The sequence below is a fragment of the Centruroides vittatus genome, unplaced genomic scaffold, assembly GCF_030686945.1.
Source record: "Centruroides vittatus isolate TY-2023 unplaced genomic scaffold, ASM3068694v2 contig_983, whole genome shotgun sequence".
Classification (NCBI taxonomy): domain Eukaryota; kingdom Metazoa; phylum Arthropoda; class Arachnida; order Scorpiones; family Buthidae; genus Centruroides; species Centruroides vittatus.
In genome coordinates, this window is record NW_027122654.1 from 801,435 (window position 1) to 818,079 (window position 16,645).

The 16,645-nt window shown below is 27.7% G+C and overlaps 1 protein-coding gene across 1 annotated transcript in view; it reads left to right on the top strand.

The window, feature by feature from the left end:
* Positions 1-16,435, top strand: part of LOC136985954 (diuretic hormone receptor-like) — a 36,742-nt gene extending 20,307 nt beyond the window's left edge. The window contains exons 3-13 of the mRNA XM_067283374.1: positions 3,068-3,190; positions 3,999-4,096; positions 6,924-7,024; positions 10,700-10,820; positions 10,891-11,041; positions 14,145-14,232; positions 15,277-15,343; positions 15,422-15,507; positions 15,767-15,899; positions 15,977-16,018; positions 16,087-16,435. Coding sequence (XP_067139475.1) covers positions 3,068-3,190; positions 3,999-4,096; positions 6,924-7,024; positions 10,700-10,820; positions 10,891-11,041; positions 14,145-14,232; positions 15,277-15,343; positions 15,422-15,507; positions 15,767-15,899; positions 15,977-16,018; positions 16,087-16,305 — 1,229 coding nt within the window. The 3' untranslated portion in view covers positions 16,306-16,435. The remainder of the gene's footprint in view (positions 1-3,067; positions 3,191-3,998; positions 4,097-6,923; positions 7,025-10,699; positions 10,821-10,890; positions 11,042-14,144; positions 14,233-15,276; positions 15,344-15,421; positions 15,508-15,766; positions 15,900-15,976; positions 16,019-16,086) is intronic.
* Positions 16,436-16,645: the final 210 nt, after the last annotated feature.

Genomic DNA, 16,645 nt, shown 5'->3' on the forward strand with positions numbered 1-16,645 from the left:
CACTTTCAGCAAGAGCCGCATGTAACTCAAGAAGAGCCACATGCGGCTCTCGAAGCCGCATTTGCCCATGCCTGCTATAATATCTTCATCTAAAAGGATGAATAAGTATTAATGAAATGTATTATTGTAGTGAAAATAAGTATTATTGTAAAAGTTCACAATAATACTTATTTTGTAGAAACTTTGTAGCGGGCATAAAATTAGATGAAGTATTGCTGAAACATGGAAAACTGTCTTACTTCTAAACAAAGAGAGCGATTCGGACGTTCTCTGGTCCCGTGATCCCTTTTGAGGTTGACATTTAGTTCCCCAAATAACAGCTAGATGAAAGCACGTTAACCACGAATAAACAGATGTCCCGTCTTACCCCATGGCCCATTTTGCACCACCTTTCCCTACTATGTAAGAACGTTACAACGCTCTTCGTTCAAACATTCAAACGTTCAAAGGTTGAAAGGTTCGAACGTTCTCTCTTAAACGTTCAGACGTTTATATGTTTAAATGTCCATAAATTAGAGTTTTAAAAAATATATTTAATAACGTAATTAGGAGCAAAAACTTTTGTCATTAGCTTTACATTTGTTCGCAATGAAGAATTTTAAATGACGTAAATACTTTTTAATTGAGTTAAAGATTTTATAATTATAAGTTCTATTTTAATATAAAAGTGAAGATCTTGTGAAAATCTAGTGATGTCGTTTCCCAAACTCCGTCTTGTTGAGTTGAATTCCGTGTGTATCACGGTCCGATAGTTAATTCAGGTTCGATGGAAAGTAAACCTCCACACTCAATTCAGAGAATTTACGAAACAAAATACGTAGAATGTACAAGTTTGGCAACATAATATATACAGGACAACAAAGTGTGGTGTTTCACGTATTGGATTGGCTTCCGGGAACTATATTAAACTCGGGAGAGGCCTGTCAGCTTGTGGAGTTGGCTCAACTGCACGGTCCGTCCACTCTCCGCACTTACCCGTCCCTGAGATGTTTACCAGAGGAGAACGCTCTCTCTACACTCAGCGGGCTTCCCAAGTACTTGAGACTACCGTGTACCAGTCTCTTGCCCTTCTCTCCTCCCTCTCCCGTTTGCTCCGCTATTTAAGGGTTTTTTGGACGGAAAACTTCCGACCAATCACAAACCGTTCTTTCTTGAACAGCTTACACTCAGGTCCGCTGTTATCCGACGAGAGTGGAGTTTACATTAACCTCCGCCACTCGTTTACGTTTAGTACTTTTTTTATATGGCAAGCGGCCTATGGTCCGACCACAGGTGGGTCCAATTGACATGGTCGTGCTTCTTTTGTTCCCTCTCTGCTAAAAGGCCAATACTTTACAATAAATTCATAATTTTCAGGATATATAAACTTTATAAGAATGTAATTTGTAAATAATTAACATTTAAAATAAATTAACTGTAATTATTAACTTAAAAATTGGTCGAAATTGTATATCCCATCACTAAACCAGCAATGAGTTACTTAACTTTCTAGCAAAAGAATTTAAAATAGAGTGTGGCACCATCTGTTATGATATTTCATTCAAAAACTTTTTATATTATTAATTATTAGAACATGGCAAAAAGCTTCATTTTGAAGGTAGAGACAAGTTTTATAAAAAATTGTAAATGCCAATAACGAGAAAAACTTCAATTCTGACCCCACTGGAGATATGATACGTAACCGCCTCTATATTCTCATTCCCTTAACCTTTAACCACCAAAATTTATTAGCATCAATACCCCTAATACATAAACCTCCCTGCAAAATTTTAGAAATTTTCGATAAAAGGCACGGGAGATATTAAGCTTGAAATTGGGTAAACAAAATCGTGCCCCCCCAAACTAACATCCATACATACAGAAGAAACCCCTGAATTTCTTTTCTTTTGCATTTCTCGACATTTAAAGGTCACTTGAGTATTTTTAATGATATATTTTGAAGTTTAAGCATAGTTTTGTTAAGAAATAAATAAATAGATAAATATAATTAGATGAATGAGAAATTGTAGTAAATTGGATGAAAAAAAATTTAAATATTCAAATTATTTTAAAATTTGAGAAGAGCGGTGAACTAATTTATCACAACAAATTATTACGTAGAGATTATTTTTATTATCTGTTAGAGTATTTTTAATAAACCTATTTAAAATGTTCTTAAATTTAACAATATTTTGACCATTTTTTTTCTTCTCAGAAATGAATAAAGTGTCATAAAAATAATCCTCGAATTTATTATGTAAATATTGATGTAATAAAGTTAAGTAAATACATAGTATTAATGCTGTATATTTAAGATATAATAAGAAACTTTAACAAATTGTTTATCATTAGTGAACGTATGATACTTTAACAAAAGTTTAGTAGAAAGTTTAATTTTTTTAAAGAAAAATTACAGACCTGTACCGAAAAAAACGTAAATATATAAATAACGGACAAAAATATACATAAATAACACATAAACGTCGCACAAAACACGTGTAAATATCACATAAACGTTAAACACAAACACACGTAAACAAATAGAAACATAAGCATACACAAGCACATTTATACATAATAATAATTAATATTATTATTAAAAGAAATTTTCTTTAGAATAATTGACACTAAACTTGATAAATAAATAGTACTTTCTTCCCCATTAAAGATATTTTAAAAAATTTCCAATTTTTTCCGATTGGCAGTTGAAGTGCATCAATCAGATAGAACTCCTGATAAATCTGTCTTCGTAAATTTAGTGAACAGACAGACAACTGCAACTGCAATATTCGATTGTCAGACACTTTCCACTGCAAGAAATTGAATAACATTTATTATATAGATCCATGCTTCAAATATATACTTTTTTTTATTCTCATAAAAAATTGGCAAAGTTCATCTCGAAAGAATACATTTTCTTCGTCCTCTCCGCTCATTGCCAACTTTTACACCATTTTTTTTTGTTTCCTATCAAATTACCATACGTCTTCAACTTATCAAAAGAATCGTTACATTATATTTTATAGAAGAAAAATAACAAACATTGTATAAAATTTTATTAACCCTCAATTTTTGTATGTGTTTCTAGACCAACATCACTTCTGTAATGCTACTTGGGATGGACTTTCCTGTTGGCCAGCTACAGCGGCTAATTCTATAAGTACCATATCTTGTTTCCCTGAACTAAATGGAGTTTTATACGATACAACACGTGAGTATACATTAATTACACAAAAGTATTAATAATTATCTTTTAATTAAGCGATAAATAACAACGTAATTAAGTTAAGGAGAGTTGCAAAAAAAATGCTAAAGATCACATCTCCTAGTGATCGAAATCGACGATGGAATCTGTTCATTAACGGAAAAATTCTTGATATGGAAGTGAAAGAGAGTAACTACCATAAAATATTCTCTTATTGAGGTGTTGCAGTGATGCAAATTTAGCTTATCCAGTTAACTAAATCATTAAAGAGTTGGTACCATTCGTGCTTCTAGAAGAAAGTGTGAATGATTAAAATTCGATTTAATATCAGAAAATTCTACTTTCTTTTAGAAGAAAGTAGAATTTTTTTTATTGGTAATAAACAATTACATTCAGGTTTTATCCAAAATTTGATCCTAGAAAATCTTATAAAATTATTGGGATGCTTTCTGTAAACGTGTTCTTTGCAGAATCAAGACATGAATTCAGATCTAATTTTACCTGTTTACTTTTTTATTTACATTTGGATAAAAGTAAAGCTTTTCAATCGAATTATAAATCTTTTTAAAAGAAAATAAAGCTATTGAATCATTTTGAAAAAAAGATAAAAAGGAAAATTTCTTAACCTAATCTTCTTGTCGAGAGATTAAATATATAAACCAAAACATGTATAGGTTAGAAATGCACTAAATATTTATAATTACAACTAATTAAAGTAATCTTTATATAAATTTTAATAAATTTAATTTATTTTATATGTTCATCTATAATATATTTATTAAAATCTTGGATATTTTATTATTTTTCTACACAGAAAATGCCAGTAGAGGTTGTTATAGTAATGGAACTTGGGAAGAAAAATCCGACTATTCTAGTTGCAAACCTCTCCTGATAGAAGAAGGTATTTTTCAGGTAAGTTTATCATTAAATAATTTATTTTTTAACTTATTATTTAAACATTTATCCTTATTTTCTATTTGGAAATTGCTCTTTATAATCATCCTCTAGAGATGGCATCAAAAGATGAGATAAATGGATGCTGCAGCATCCGAATGATTCTGATGATGATAATCCCACTTCAGCTAGAATAAAATTAAAGAAACTGCCCTTAAGACTTTCTACTATCTCTAGAATAATCTTAATCGGCTTCTATATATATTAAAAAAGGGAATAAGCTTTAATTGGATAATATAGAAAAGATTTTTCAATTCGATATTAATGAATCCTCGAAACTTCCATAAATATATAACTTATAAAATATATTCTAATTAACAGAAGAGAGATTATTTTGTTTTCTTAATTTTAGTAGATATTTACTTTTTATTTCTTTACATTAATAATACGTTTAGTGAAGTGCTCCTCCTCCTAAAGTAAATATTCACTCATCAGATAAACGCATTTTGGCGTGCAGAGAATTTTAAATTTTCAGCTTGTACTTATCTAAGAAGAACATTAAAGAATAATATCCTTTACATATCAAATATTTATCTACTTTTTCTACTTAATGTTGCTCTAGAGATACAGTAAAATGTTTAGGAATTTTGTAAGAAATACCTTTACAAATGTACAGTACATTATAATCGAGGTATCTGCATCAGATAAACTGTTATATCTTTGATGATTTTTCAGTTTACTCATTTAAATCTACTATTTAATAAAAAGTGGTAGGTTAAAGTACACTTGTACGTGTACAAAATTCATATATTACTATAAGCATTAAGCAATTTGATAATTAGAAAAGTTACGTCACAGTAAATACGCTCGTAACATCCTTGTACTAAGAACATTCTGAGTGCACGAGTTCTTTAAGTGTACTTAATTAAAATAGCGCAAAAAATATTATAATTAATTAATTAACGATTAGTTTTTAATAATTGCTAATTAATTTAAAGCCTAATTTAACTTTTTAAAACTTGCAATTGACTTAATTTTAATCACTTAATCGATGAATTCTTAATTGCTGCTTGAGGTGTACGCCATAAAAATCAAGTCAGTTATCAGTGGAGGAATTTATTAATTTTTTTATATTGATTAATTAAGCGTAATAAAATAATTCATTTTTTATCTTTTATAAAACGTTAGTTTGTCATCGTTAAGATATATGATTAAATTTTAAACATAATTAAAGTAACTGTACCTATCGTTACTCAATAACCCAAATTTGAGAATTATCATGTGTGAAATTATTCCGAATTATTATTTTTAATAAAAATATTAAAGTTTTGGCTTTAATTAGCAAAATAAAGTAAAGTTTAGCTTGCTATTTCGTATATTATGAAGTAGTAAAGCCACTACAGTCGACCTCGATTTAGTGTTACCATTTGTTTGTGTCTAATATTGGCACTAAATCGAGTGTAGTTGCTAAACTTTTTAACAAGCAAAGTAATTTAGTAGTAATGACTAAAATACACGCAAACAAACGTAAAAAACAGTAAGAAAAAACGTATAATCCGTATAGAAAATTACGTATAACCGTCATAAAATGTTTAATAATAAAGAAAATAATGAATTTTTTACAATAAAACCTGCCTAAACGGGTCGATTAACGCAGGTTTTACTAAACTATTTTAAAAGTAATAAATTTTTAAGAATTTTAATACAGTGAAACCTCCATTAACGGACAAATGAAGATAAACTGCTGTCTCCATGGTGTCCGCTATTCGGAGGTTAGAGAATTGTATTTGAAAATTATCATTTAACATTTTTCAAGCTTCCTTCCATATCATTAACCATAAAAGAGCCATCAAGAGAAGTATCAATCTGCATTTGACTCGACCTCATTATTTATTAAGGAAGATAGTTGTAGTAGCAGATTAAAATGCCTGTTTTACATCATGATAAGGTTCTTAAACATCATTTACAGTTACTAATTTACTATAATTGAGATATATTTTGTTATTTTTATAGGGAAATTGATGTAAATAAGCTACAAAAACGTTCTTAATTCGAGGTAAAATGAAATAATTAAAGTAAAACGAGGTAACCAAGCAACAAAGACGTTCTTAAAGTGAGGTAAAAAGAGCCAAACACTCTTAAATCAAGGTAAAATGAAGCAATATGCCTTGCTTTACCTCGATTTAACCAACAAGAAACAATAAACGTTCTTAAATTAAGATAAAACGAAAGAAATGAGCAAAAAGCCTTAACTTACGTATAAAAACGTTCACATATTTATACGCAACATAAATTTTTTTTGCTCTTTTATCCACAGCTAATTGATATTTTTAATACATTCCCAAGGCTAAGATCCAGAAGACAGTTTCTGTTATTGATTTTCTAACAAAGAATGAATTTTGTAGATGCTCTACACTTTGTCTTCGTGAAAGGATAACGAAAATAGAACAATTATATTGACAATTACCTCACAAAAATGCAAAAAGGTGGATTATATTGTTCAATAACTGAAAAAGTGGGCCTCGTACCTTCATTTTGATATAAAGAAAACGAAGATTTACTTAAATCTAATCAAACTGGGAGGTAAAGTTCTTATTCATTCACTTCAGATCAACGATATTTAATTCAAATAATCTCTTTTATGAAGGTGGATTATTGTGTAAGATAAAGAATAGCAGACAAAGAGCATCGTTGATCACAGGAGAAATCAATCGATAAAATAATTTATATTAGAATAAATGTGATATATTTGTAAGAGAAAGTTTATTTATGCCGTTGGCTTCTCCAGGATAATCAATAAAAATAAAATACTATTGTTATATTTATGTACTTAATTATCTTTCAGGGATTGTGGGACGTGAAAGAGGCATCCACTATATATTTTGTAGGTTATAGCATCTCGCTTCTGGCTGTTATTGTAGCTCTTGGGATATTTCTTCACTTTAAGTAAGTAGAATGATGATAGAAGGCTTAATTAATCTTAAAATATATTTAATTTAAGTTGTATTAAGGAAGAATGAGTGTGTTTGCATCTTCCTCCACGTCTATACTTTGCATCTTCCTTCATTCTTATGCAAAATTAACAGCGTGATATTCGTTGATATTGTTGATTTATCAAGTAAAATATTGGATAAATTATAAATTATTTTCAAGATAATTAAATATAATTTAATTAAAACGCTTCTAAAACGTAATTAAAGCAAAAATATTCAACAATTTGAAGGTTAAATACAACAATTTTCTTTTCTAGAATTCAGTTTCCCATGCTGATTAATAACGTTATTCATTAATAAAATTAATTATAATTATAATTTCATTATGAAATGATTAAAAATATAATTTAAACTTTTTATTTTTGTAGTTTTAATTTTTTAAAATTAATAAAAATAATGAATTAAATTAAATTGAATTGATAGATTAACGAAGAGAGGTTACTAATTTACTAAGTTTCAAACGTTTAAATGATTGTTTTAGATTTAAAAATATATAAAATTATAGATAATTTCAATATTTTCAAGATAATAATTTAATTATTCTTAATATAATATATTATTAAGGTAAATTAAAAGCATCCAGTGATGCGGAATTTTTATGCATGAAGATGGAAATAAACAAAGTTTAAATTGAAAATAACTAAATAATTTAAATTAATTTTTAAATTTTTACTATATTTTTAATTTAAAACTTATTTTTAAACTATTTTTATAATATTAAAATTAATTATATTTAATATATGAGCGGTAAGAATGATAAAGAATTTCTATCGAGCATCATGTGATGCGGATTTGATGGGACGAAAGAAAGTTTAAAGTGTAAATAATACGATAATTTAAATAAATGTTTGAATTTTTATTAATGTTGTTTAATATAAATTATATTTTAAGCATTTTTTATTACATTTTTTATTATTTTTCCTGTTATTAAACGATTTTTATAACAATTCTTTTTCTATGTCCAAACTTATTTTTTTAATGTGGGTTTTTTTCGTCATTCTCACTCATTTTTAAATAAAAATTTTAGTTTTTAGATATAAAATTAATACATAAACATGAAAAAATTACAAAAATTAAAGTAAACATTAAAAAAATTTCGTAAAAAATTGAAAAAAATTACCTTGAATATAAATGAAGAAAATGGCTTAATGCATTACTTTTATCTGTAAATATTGGGTAAATTTTAATAAAAAGAATTTTAAAAAATTCCTCTATAAAATCTTTTATTGTGTATTTTTTAATTTAATTTTAACTAAACTGAAAGCAGAATTAACATTTAAATATATAAAAATATAAAAGAAAAAATACCCAAAACATCGCAAAAATTAATTAAAAAAAATAAGAAAATCGATAAAAATATTTAATTCAATTTATTTAAGAAAATATTTTTATTATATATTTAAAATTACATAAATTTTTTCAATATAAAATTTAAAAAGTTATATATATATATATATATATTTTTTGGTTTAAAAACAAATTTGTTGGAGAATTCTTCAAAATTTATGTATAAAAATTTAATTAAATGAATTTTAATTATTTTTATTAATTTTTCTATAAATAAATTATATAAATTAACATTTAAATCTTGACAATTATCTAAAAATAGTAATTTATTATCAGCATTTAATCTGCCTTTAAAGATTTTCTAATTGAGAAACAAAGAAGAAAAATGACGATAACAATTGTTTATTGTGGAATATTAAAGCATTAATTAAGAATATTTTTAAAATAATTACTTAACTATTTAAATAAACATTTTTTTTTATTTAAAAACAATTACAAAATAATGTATTTTATGTTTATGTTTTGTTTATATGGAAATTAAAGAGAATTTTGCGTGATTTTTTTCCTTACTTTTGCATGAATTTTTTGCGAGTTTGCTGAATTTTTTTCCTTAAAAATTCAATAAAGATTTATAAATATTTTAATTCATAATAGAAGATACTTCTGTGGAGAAATCTAGTAAGGACAAACATTGAAAACCATATTTTAGTCTATCATGTTTAGCTATACATCCACAAGAGCCGAATTATCGGGCTAGAGTTGGCTATAATAAATAAATAATTAATAAGACAATTTGGCACTAGAGCTTGGCGTTAGGCGCCATCTCTTACTAAACTTAATAATTATAATTAAATTAAATAAATAATTTTAATAATTTGGAACTGGAGGAAAAGAAATCGGCCCGAAGCGGGACTCGAACCCGCAACTTCTGCTATCCGTGCAGACACGTTACCAGTTACGCTACCCGGACCTTCAGTCCGATCGCCTCCTCCAGTATATATAAGCTAACATGACGACCATCGACGGTCATTACAATGCTGGCTGGGGACACATCAAGTGCCCACGTCCTCCCAAGGCACTCAACCGGCCATCGCATGTGACCGTGGATGGTCGTCGTGTTAGCTTATATATACTGGAGGAGGCGATCGGACTGAAGGTCCGGGTAGCGTAACTGGTAACGTGTCTGCACGGATAGCAGAAGTTGCGGGTTCGAGTCCCGCTTCGGGCCGATTTCTTTTCCTCCAGTTCCAAATTATTAAAATTATTTATTTAATTTAATTATAATTATTAAGTTTAGTAAGAGATGGCGCCTAACGCCAAGATCTAGTGCCAAATTGTCTTATTAATTATTTATTTATTATAGCCAACTCTAGCCCGATAATTCGGCTCTTGTGGATGTATAGCTTTGTAACGGGTTAGTCGTTATTTATTTATATCATGTTTAGCGTGAACTGTCAATGGGGTGTAGAGGTTTCTTGGCAGCTTATATTTTGCACAGGAATCCAGAGAGTAAATTTGAAAAATTTGGTGAAGATCGGATTAACGGTTACGGAGTTATAGGCGAATAAATTCGAGGAGTTTGGGGTTTCTCGGTTTTATGGTAGTCTAGATTTTCTGGAGGATCTTAGAGAATGTTTGAACAATTGGGCGAATATTAGTCAAAGGATTTAGGAGTTATAGGGGTGAAATCGGGGGTATCCAGGTTTCATGGTAGCCTGTATTTTCCTCAGGATCCTAGAGAGTAACTGAAAAATTTGGTAAAAATCGATGAAGGGTTTAGAAGTGCACAGACTTAGAGACATTATATTACATATATGAATTAAATATATATAATATAATGTCTGCATATATATATATATATATATATATATATTTAATTAAAGAATCATTTTATCGATAATTATTAAATACTTTATTAGTTATAAAACTATTTCTATTAAATAAAAATGCCTGTTTTGTATTTGTTTCGTGTGTTTGTGTGTCTATTCGTAAGATTTCTTAAAAACTAAACGTTATAGAGATGTGTTATTTTTATATTCATGTTATTTGATTGTTGTTCTACATGTCTGACTGTAAAATTTCTTAAAATCTCAGAAAAATTTGACTGAATAATGAGCAAAATGAGATTAAAACCTAAGAAAATTGCTCAAGAAATTTATATATTTAAGTTATATTTGTAAGAATTTGTAAATAGTAAGAATTTTTTTAACGTTTTTTTCTTACATAAATCCAAAATTACTCTAAATTTAACGAGTTTTTAGGGCAAAACGTGGATGCGAATCCCTTCTTCACTTATATACTTCTTATAGATTAGAATTTTTATTAAATCATAATATTTCAGGAATCTCAGGTGTCTTCGTAACGCCATTCACACAAATTTGATGCTCACCTATTTACTGATTGATATTACCTGGATTATAACAGCAACAATACAAAGTAGCCATTCCTATGCTGCTAACGAGGTACATAATTATCTGATAAATTAATCACATAATTTAAATATAATTAAATATTAAATTTCATAATTCTTAGGTAACTTGTATCCTCATCTTATTATTAACTTATTTATTGGGAACAAACTTTTTCTGGATGTTCGTAGAGGGTCTATATTTATATATTCTAGCTGTGAAGACATTTTCTATAGAAGTAGTCAGGATACACGTTTACGCCTTTATAGGGTGGGGTGAGTATGGTTTTTACTTATCTAGGATAAATAAAGTTAATTAAGGATTAAATTATATGTGTAGGATAAGTAAAACTAATTTTTAAGATAATTTTTGTAGTGAGATGCTGGAGATCATATTTTCATCTTCAGCATCCCGAGCTTATAATCGTTGAGACTCTGCTTATAACTCTTGATTATGAGGTTATAACTTCTTATTTTGTCAAAAATAGTGATAAAAATGTCTCTTAATATATTTTTATTGTTAAAATTAACTCTAAACTCTAAAAAATTGTATAAAATTTCAGCGGATGCTGAGGGATCAAATTCTCATCTTCAGCATCCTTAGCATCCTGATGCTTCTTATTTGCAAGTTGTATAAAAATAATGATAAATTTTTAATGAAGATTTTTATTGTTCTGACGATTTGATATTATAAAAATTAATAGAAATATTATTAAAAAAGAAACGTTAGAAATGGAGAGAATCTGAAAAATATTCTAATCGATTCTTTAAAGTAATATGTTAAACATAGTCATTTGCATAAAAGCGATAAAAGTATAAAATTAATAATATTTATATCTAGCCTTTAACGCTTAAAACCATCATTAAAAAGCTTAATGTATAGCCAAAAATATCTTAGAATTAATATAATTTTTTATAACGTTGTTTATTATCATGGAACCTTTCCTGAAGATCGATAAGTAAAATAATAAGAGTTAAGTAACGCTAAGCAGATAGAAATTTCGTTCAATGTTTGATGCGTTGTGAAACCGTTTGAGCAGCTAGTTATAAATAATATATTAAAAAGTATAAAAAAATACTTCTTAATGGAAGCTTGATTAATTTTTGTAGGAATACTTTACTAGTTTCTCTTCTAAATTCTAACATATGGCAACTGGTTGAACAGTTCTGTTTCATTTTCGAGGTTAGTGAACAACAATTGAAATGAAATTGCCAATTATCTCCTCTGCAATGGAATCTACATTGAATGAAACTTTATTTTGTACAATTTATTCTTAAGAAACCATGATAAAATTGATTTAAAATGCCTTTCTCCAATGAAAGAAAACGTAAAAATTTACGAGAAAGTCAGGAAAAGTGACTTGCTGTTTAAATAACATCACAACTTTAAGATTTATCCTCTCTCTTTAAAAATGTTATATAATAACCAAAGATAAATTTAGCAAAATTTATAAAATATATACTGTAAAATTATAATTAATGAAAGAAATGTTAATTTAAACCGCATTAAACTAAAGCATTTTGCATTGCATTCCAACAACGAAGCACAAAATGAATGCTTTACTACCAACAGTTTGTCATACAAATATTTGTCATCTACTCAAATCGCCGTTGTATATCTTGCTCTTATCGATTTACTACTTTCTACTTCTGTTTTTAACAGTTTTCAAACTCTCGTTCAACGACTTTTACTGAAAATACAATAAAAAGACAAACTTATGTGGCTAACTACTCTCTTTATTACATTTTTAGAAATGGCAAGAGTCCTTTTTGTTAAAGAATTACAACATAAGACTCCCTTCTTACATAATTCAAGTCATTACACCAGAAATTTAACTGTGTTTTTAGAATTTTCTTATAAAAAAAAAATGATGCTTTCCTCTTGCTACGTCGATGCGGAAGCGTGGGAAATGCATCAAAAATTGGGTCCTTGACCTCTTAAACATCTTGTACGCTTTATGTCGTGCTGCATTATCATACAATTCAATAAACTTTATTGACAAGGGAAAAAAATCCTTCGATATTTTTAAGGTTTTTGAAATATTCAGATGCAAATGTCGAGAATAGAATCAGTATATTGGATGCCAGATAAGAATGTGAAGCAGCATCTTTACAATGATTTGGTATATTTTTCTATTTTAAACGGGACTGACCCGAATAAATTCTCTTTACAATCTTTATTATCGCTGAAAAATAAAAATCAATAAACATTCGTACCTTATCTTTATACACTGCACACATTAACTAGATTTTTCAATTTTTCAATGTGTTGTTGCTTTTTATCCGAAAATATTATTTTTACAGCTGTGTAAATCGGACTTTTGCAACATTTTTTAAATTCTTAATTTCGTCATAACATTATATAAAAAAATGCATCAAAACAAAACAGTTGGAACGGGTCGTGATCTATACGTTGAGAATATAATAAATTGCATTATACTTATCAGCTTCTCAACCTCTAATAATCCTTCGTTTCATTTATCTAATTTGTCAAGTTTAGTGTAAAATATTAAAATATTTTATGTTAAATTTAGTAATATATATTAAAAATATATGAAATTTTATAAAATTAAATAATATCAATAATAAATAATGTTAAGATGGTGTTTCTCTAAGTTTATATATTTTTTTTTTCAAAAATGATGCTTCAAAAAAATGCAAAAATGAATTTATATGATATTTCACACAATGAATAAAGATATTTCTTAGGTAAATTTTGCTTAAAATACAATAAAAAATCAGTAGAAATCTTACAAAAGTATTTATTTTTAAGGAACATAAAAAATTATAAAAATTATTTTGAATTATGATTAATATATAATTGATTTTTGCTAAACTTTAGATTTTTTAAAAACTTTTTTGTAAATAAATATTAAAATTTAATATCTGAAAAAATATATTTATTATTTAATGTACAATTTAATAAAAATATCGGCATTTTTTATAGCTTAAATAATTTAATTCTTGGATTTAAAATCAATATTTCAAAGAGGATTTTGATCTCATTTTTCAATGGGAAACAACCATTTTTTTTTTTTTGCTCTTTAGTACAGTTAAAACGTCTGAACAACGGCTATTTTTGTGTGGCCGTTGTTCAAAAGATTTTTTTAAGGAACTTCAAAAGGAAACCTTCCTGAAAAGTTTAGTAGTGACCGTTCTTGGAAGGTGGCCCTATTGGAGGTCGAAAACAAACCTGCAGGAACTTCTCTTCTCGTTCTCATCTCCTCACTCTCTTCCTTTCTTCCTCCTAGACTCTCGAGTAGGCTCTACTTTGTAATAACACTGAAGTGAAGAGCAGGATCTATAAAATTACAACTGATAACAAATTATTTACTAGAAAAATAATTAATATTTTATATATATTTCTTCCTTTATTCAGGTCTACCGGGTTTGTTTGTGGCCATATGGGCCACTGTTAAAGCCTACGTTTCAGGAAATAACAACCCAGACATGTTCATTTTGGAAGAGTAAGTGAAATTTCAATATTTTCTGATGTTAGAAACCATCGAAAATGCCTGGAAACGATCAAGTTTTTGAAATATTAAACAACATTCAAAAAATTATTCTATGTTACAGCATTCCTTTAAGATATAATCTATACCTTTTGGCATTTTCTACGAACATGCTTGATGCATCAATAATGAAAGCTTGAACGATTTACGTTTCAAGTGCGTAGATCTATCCGTTTCCATTGAATATATCTTTACAAAAACGTTTAAAATAACTCGAGTTTTGGTAAACAGTGATAAGGGAAACATCATAGAAGGAAATTCTACATAAGAACGTGTGAAAATATAACAAAAACTCTTATAAAAATGTTCAAAATTTGACAAATTCGCCAGAAAATTCTTCAAATTTTTACAGTTTTTAACTTTATAAGTGTTATTAAAACGTAAAATTAAGTTAATTTATTAATATTACAGTAAGATTTAATGTTAATTGCTAAGAAATCATTTCAAGTAATACCTTTTTAGAACTCTTTCCAGAAAATATATAATAATATTTTCTACCAGAAAGGACATAAATTATCTTTCACATCATAAAAAGTAGCGAAAGCTTTAAAAAATCTACAGAATTTCTCGAATTTCAACCTTTAAATATTAATCTAAGCAACATTAAAGTGACACGTTACAAGTTTTACTCTCCACTTTCAACTTGTATTTTTTACCCTTCTGTACGGTTTAAAATTTTTCCAACTTTAGTTACATTGAATAATTTATATAGTTTGTGAACTTGAACATATTTTATTGAGTTTTAGAGAGACTTTAATCTATTTTTAAGGTTAAAAAACATGCAGAAAATGTGTCGATACTTGTGGTTTATCGATCCAGTGATGGATGAGAAGCTGTTGTAGATGCTTAGTTTGCAGGGAAAAATAACATTTAACTATAATGAAAACTATTAAAAACAGTAATTAAGATGGGAAAATTATAAAAAATTAAAGATAAAATTTATCCATAATGAACTTTAAATGTATAAAATGTAGTACAATTTGATATTCTAATTTACAGATGTCCATGGAGGATGCGAGATAATTACGAATATATCTTCGTTTGTCCCATAATTATCGTTTTACTGGTAAGTTATATGATAAGAAAAACACTTTTCTAATTACCTAGTACACTTCTGAATTAAATTTTTCTTTTTTTTTTCTAGGTGAATGTCTTCTTTTTGGGACAAATTATGTGGGTTCTCATCACTAAATTAAGATCTGCAACGTCTGCAGAGTCAAAACAGTACAGGTAGTTTTATATTTTATGAGTAAAAATATAGAAAAATTGGCTTTAGAAAATGCTTAGGCAAACAGAAAAGATCATATAAACAAATTTAAGTATGATTATCTGCATTTAAAAAAATGGTTAGAATTTGTGATGAGTTGTATTGATTTCTACTACTTACCAGTAAAAAAAAAAATTTATTCTCAGTTTTGAGGTATAAAATATAAAGAATTATTATTATTTTATTATGAAATTTAACTGTATAAACTCTATTTTTTTATAGGAAGGCTGCTAAAGCACTATTGGTGTTGATACCCCTCCTTGGAGTCACCTATATTTTAGTATTGGTTACACCTAGCCACAGAACAGCACGAGTTGTTTTCACTTATATACAAGCAGCTTTACTTTCAAGCCAGGCAATTATTTGGTTTCTTTTTATATATTAACACGAAAATTATTAATAACATCTCATTTATATAATTGCTTTTGACAGGGTTTCACTGTGGCAGTTCTTTATTGCTTCTTGAATGGAGAGGTAACACGAAGCTAATATTCTAATATTAAATTTTTTATGCGTTTGTTGTGAAATTTTTCTCCCTTTAGGTGCAGAAATCCCTTAGATATCTATGGAAAAAGTGGACGACGGGACACTCTGCTAGAGCTGGCTCTCAACGATATTCTATGACATATCGTTCTTCTCATTATGGAAGCGACAATACGAAACTATACAGAAATCGTGCTATACACAACAGGGATAGCTGTATCAGCTTCACAACAACTACAAGTGTCAGTAATTGTCAAAGATACCTACCAGAAATTTGAATATCATCTCGGTTCATCCCATTTTTCTCTAAAGATAATTGCTCACGTTTATGAACAAAGCCCCTTTGTCATCTGTAATCTTTATAAATGTATATTATGTCGTTGTATTAAAGTATTTTTGCCTCCTACAGTCTTTAAAAATCGATTTATTTATTTATTTTTTAACCATCTCTTTATCTTCTGAATGAGTAAAAGAGAAGAGCATTAAGTTATACGGAAAAAAATTAATTAAAAATCGAATAGTTTGAGACATTTTGAATAATTTACTTTAACTGATTTTCCTATTTTGAATATTCTAAAGTAATTATAAATCGAACAAACCTTGACATTACAACGTTTG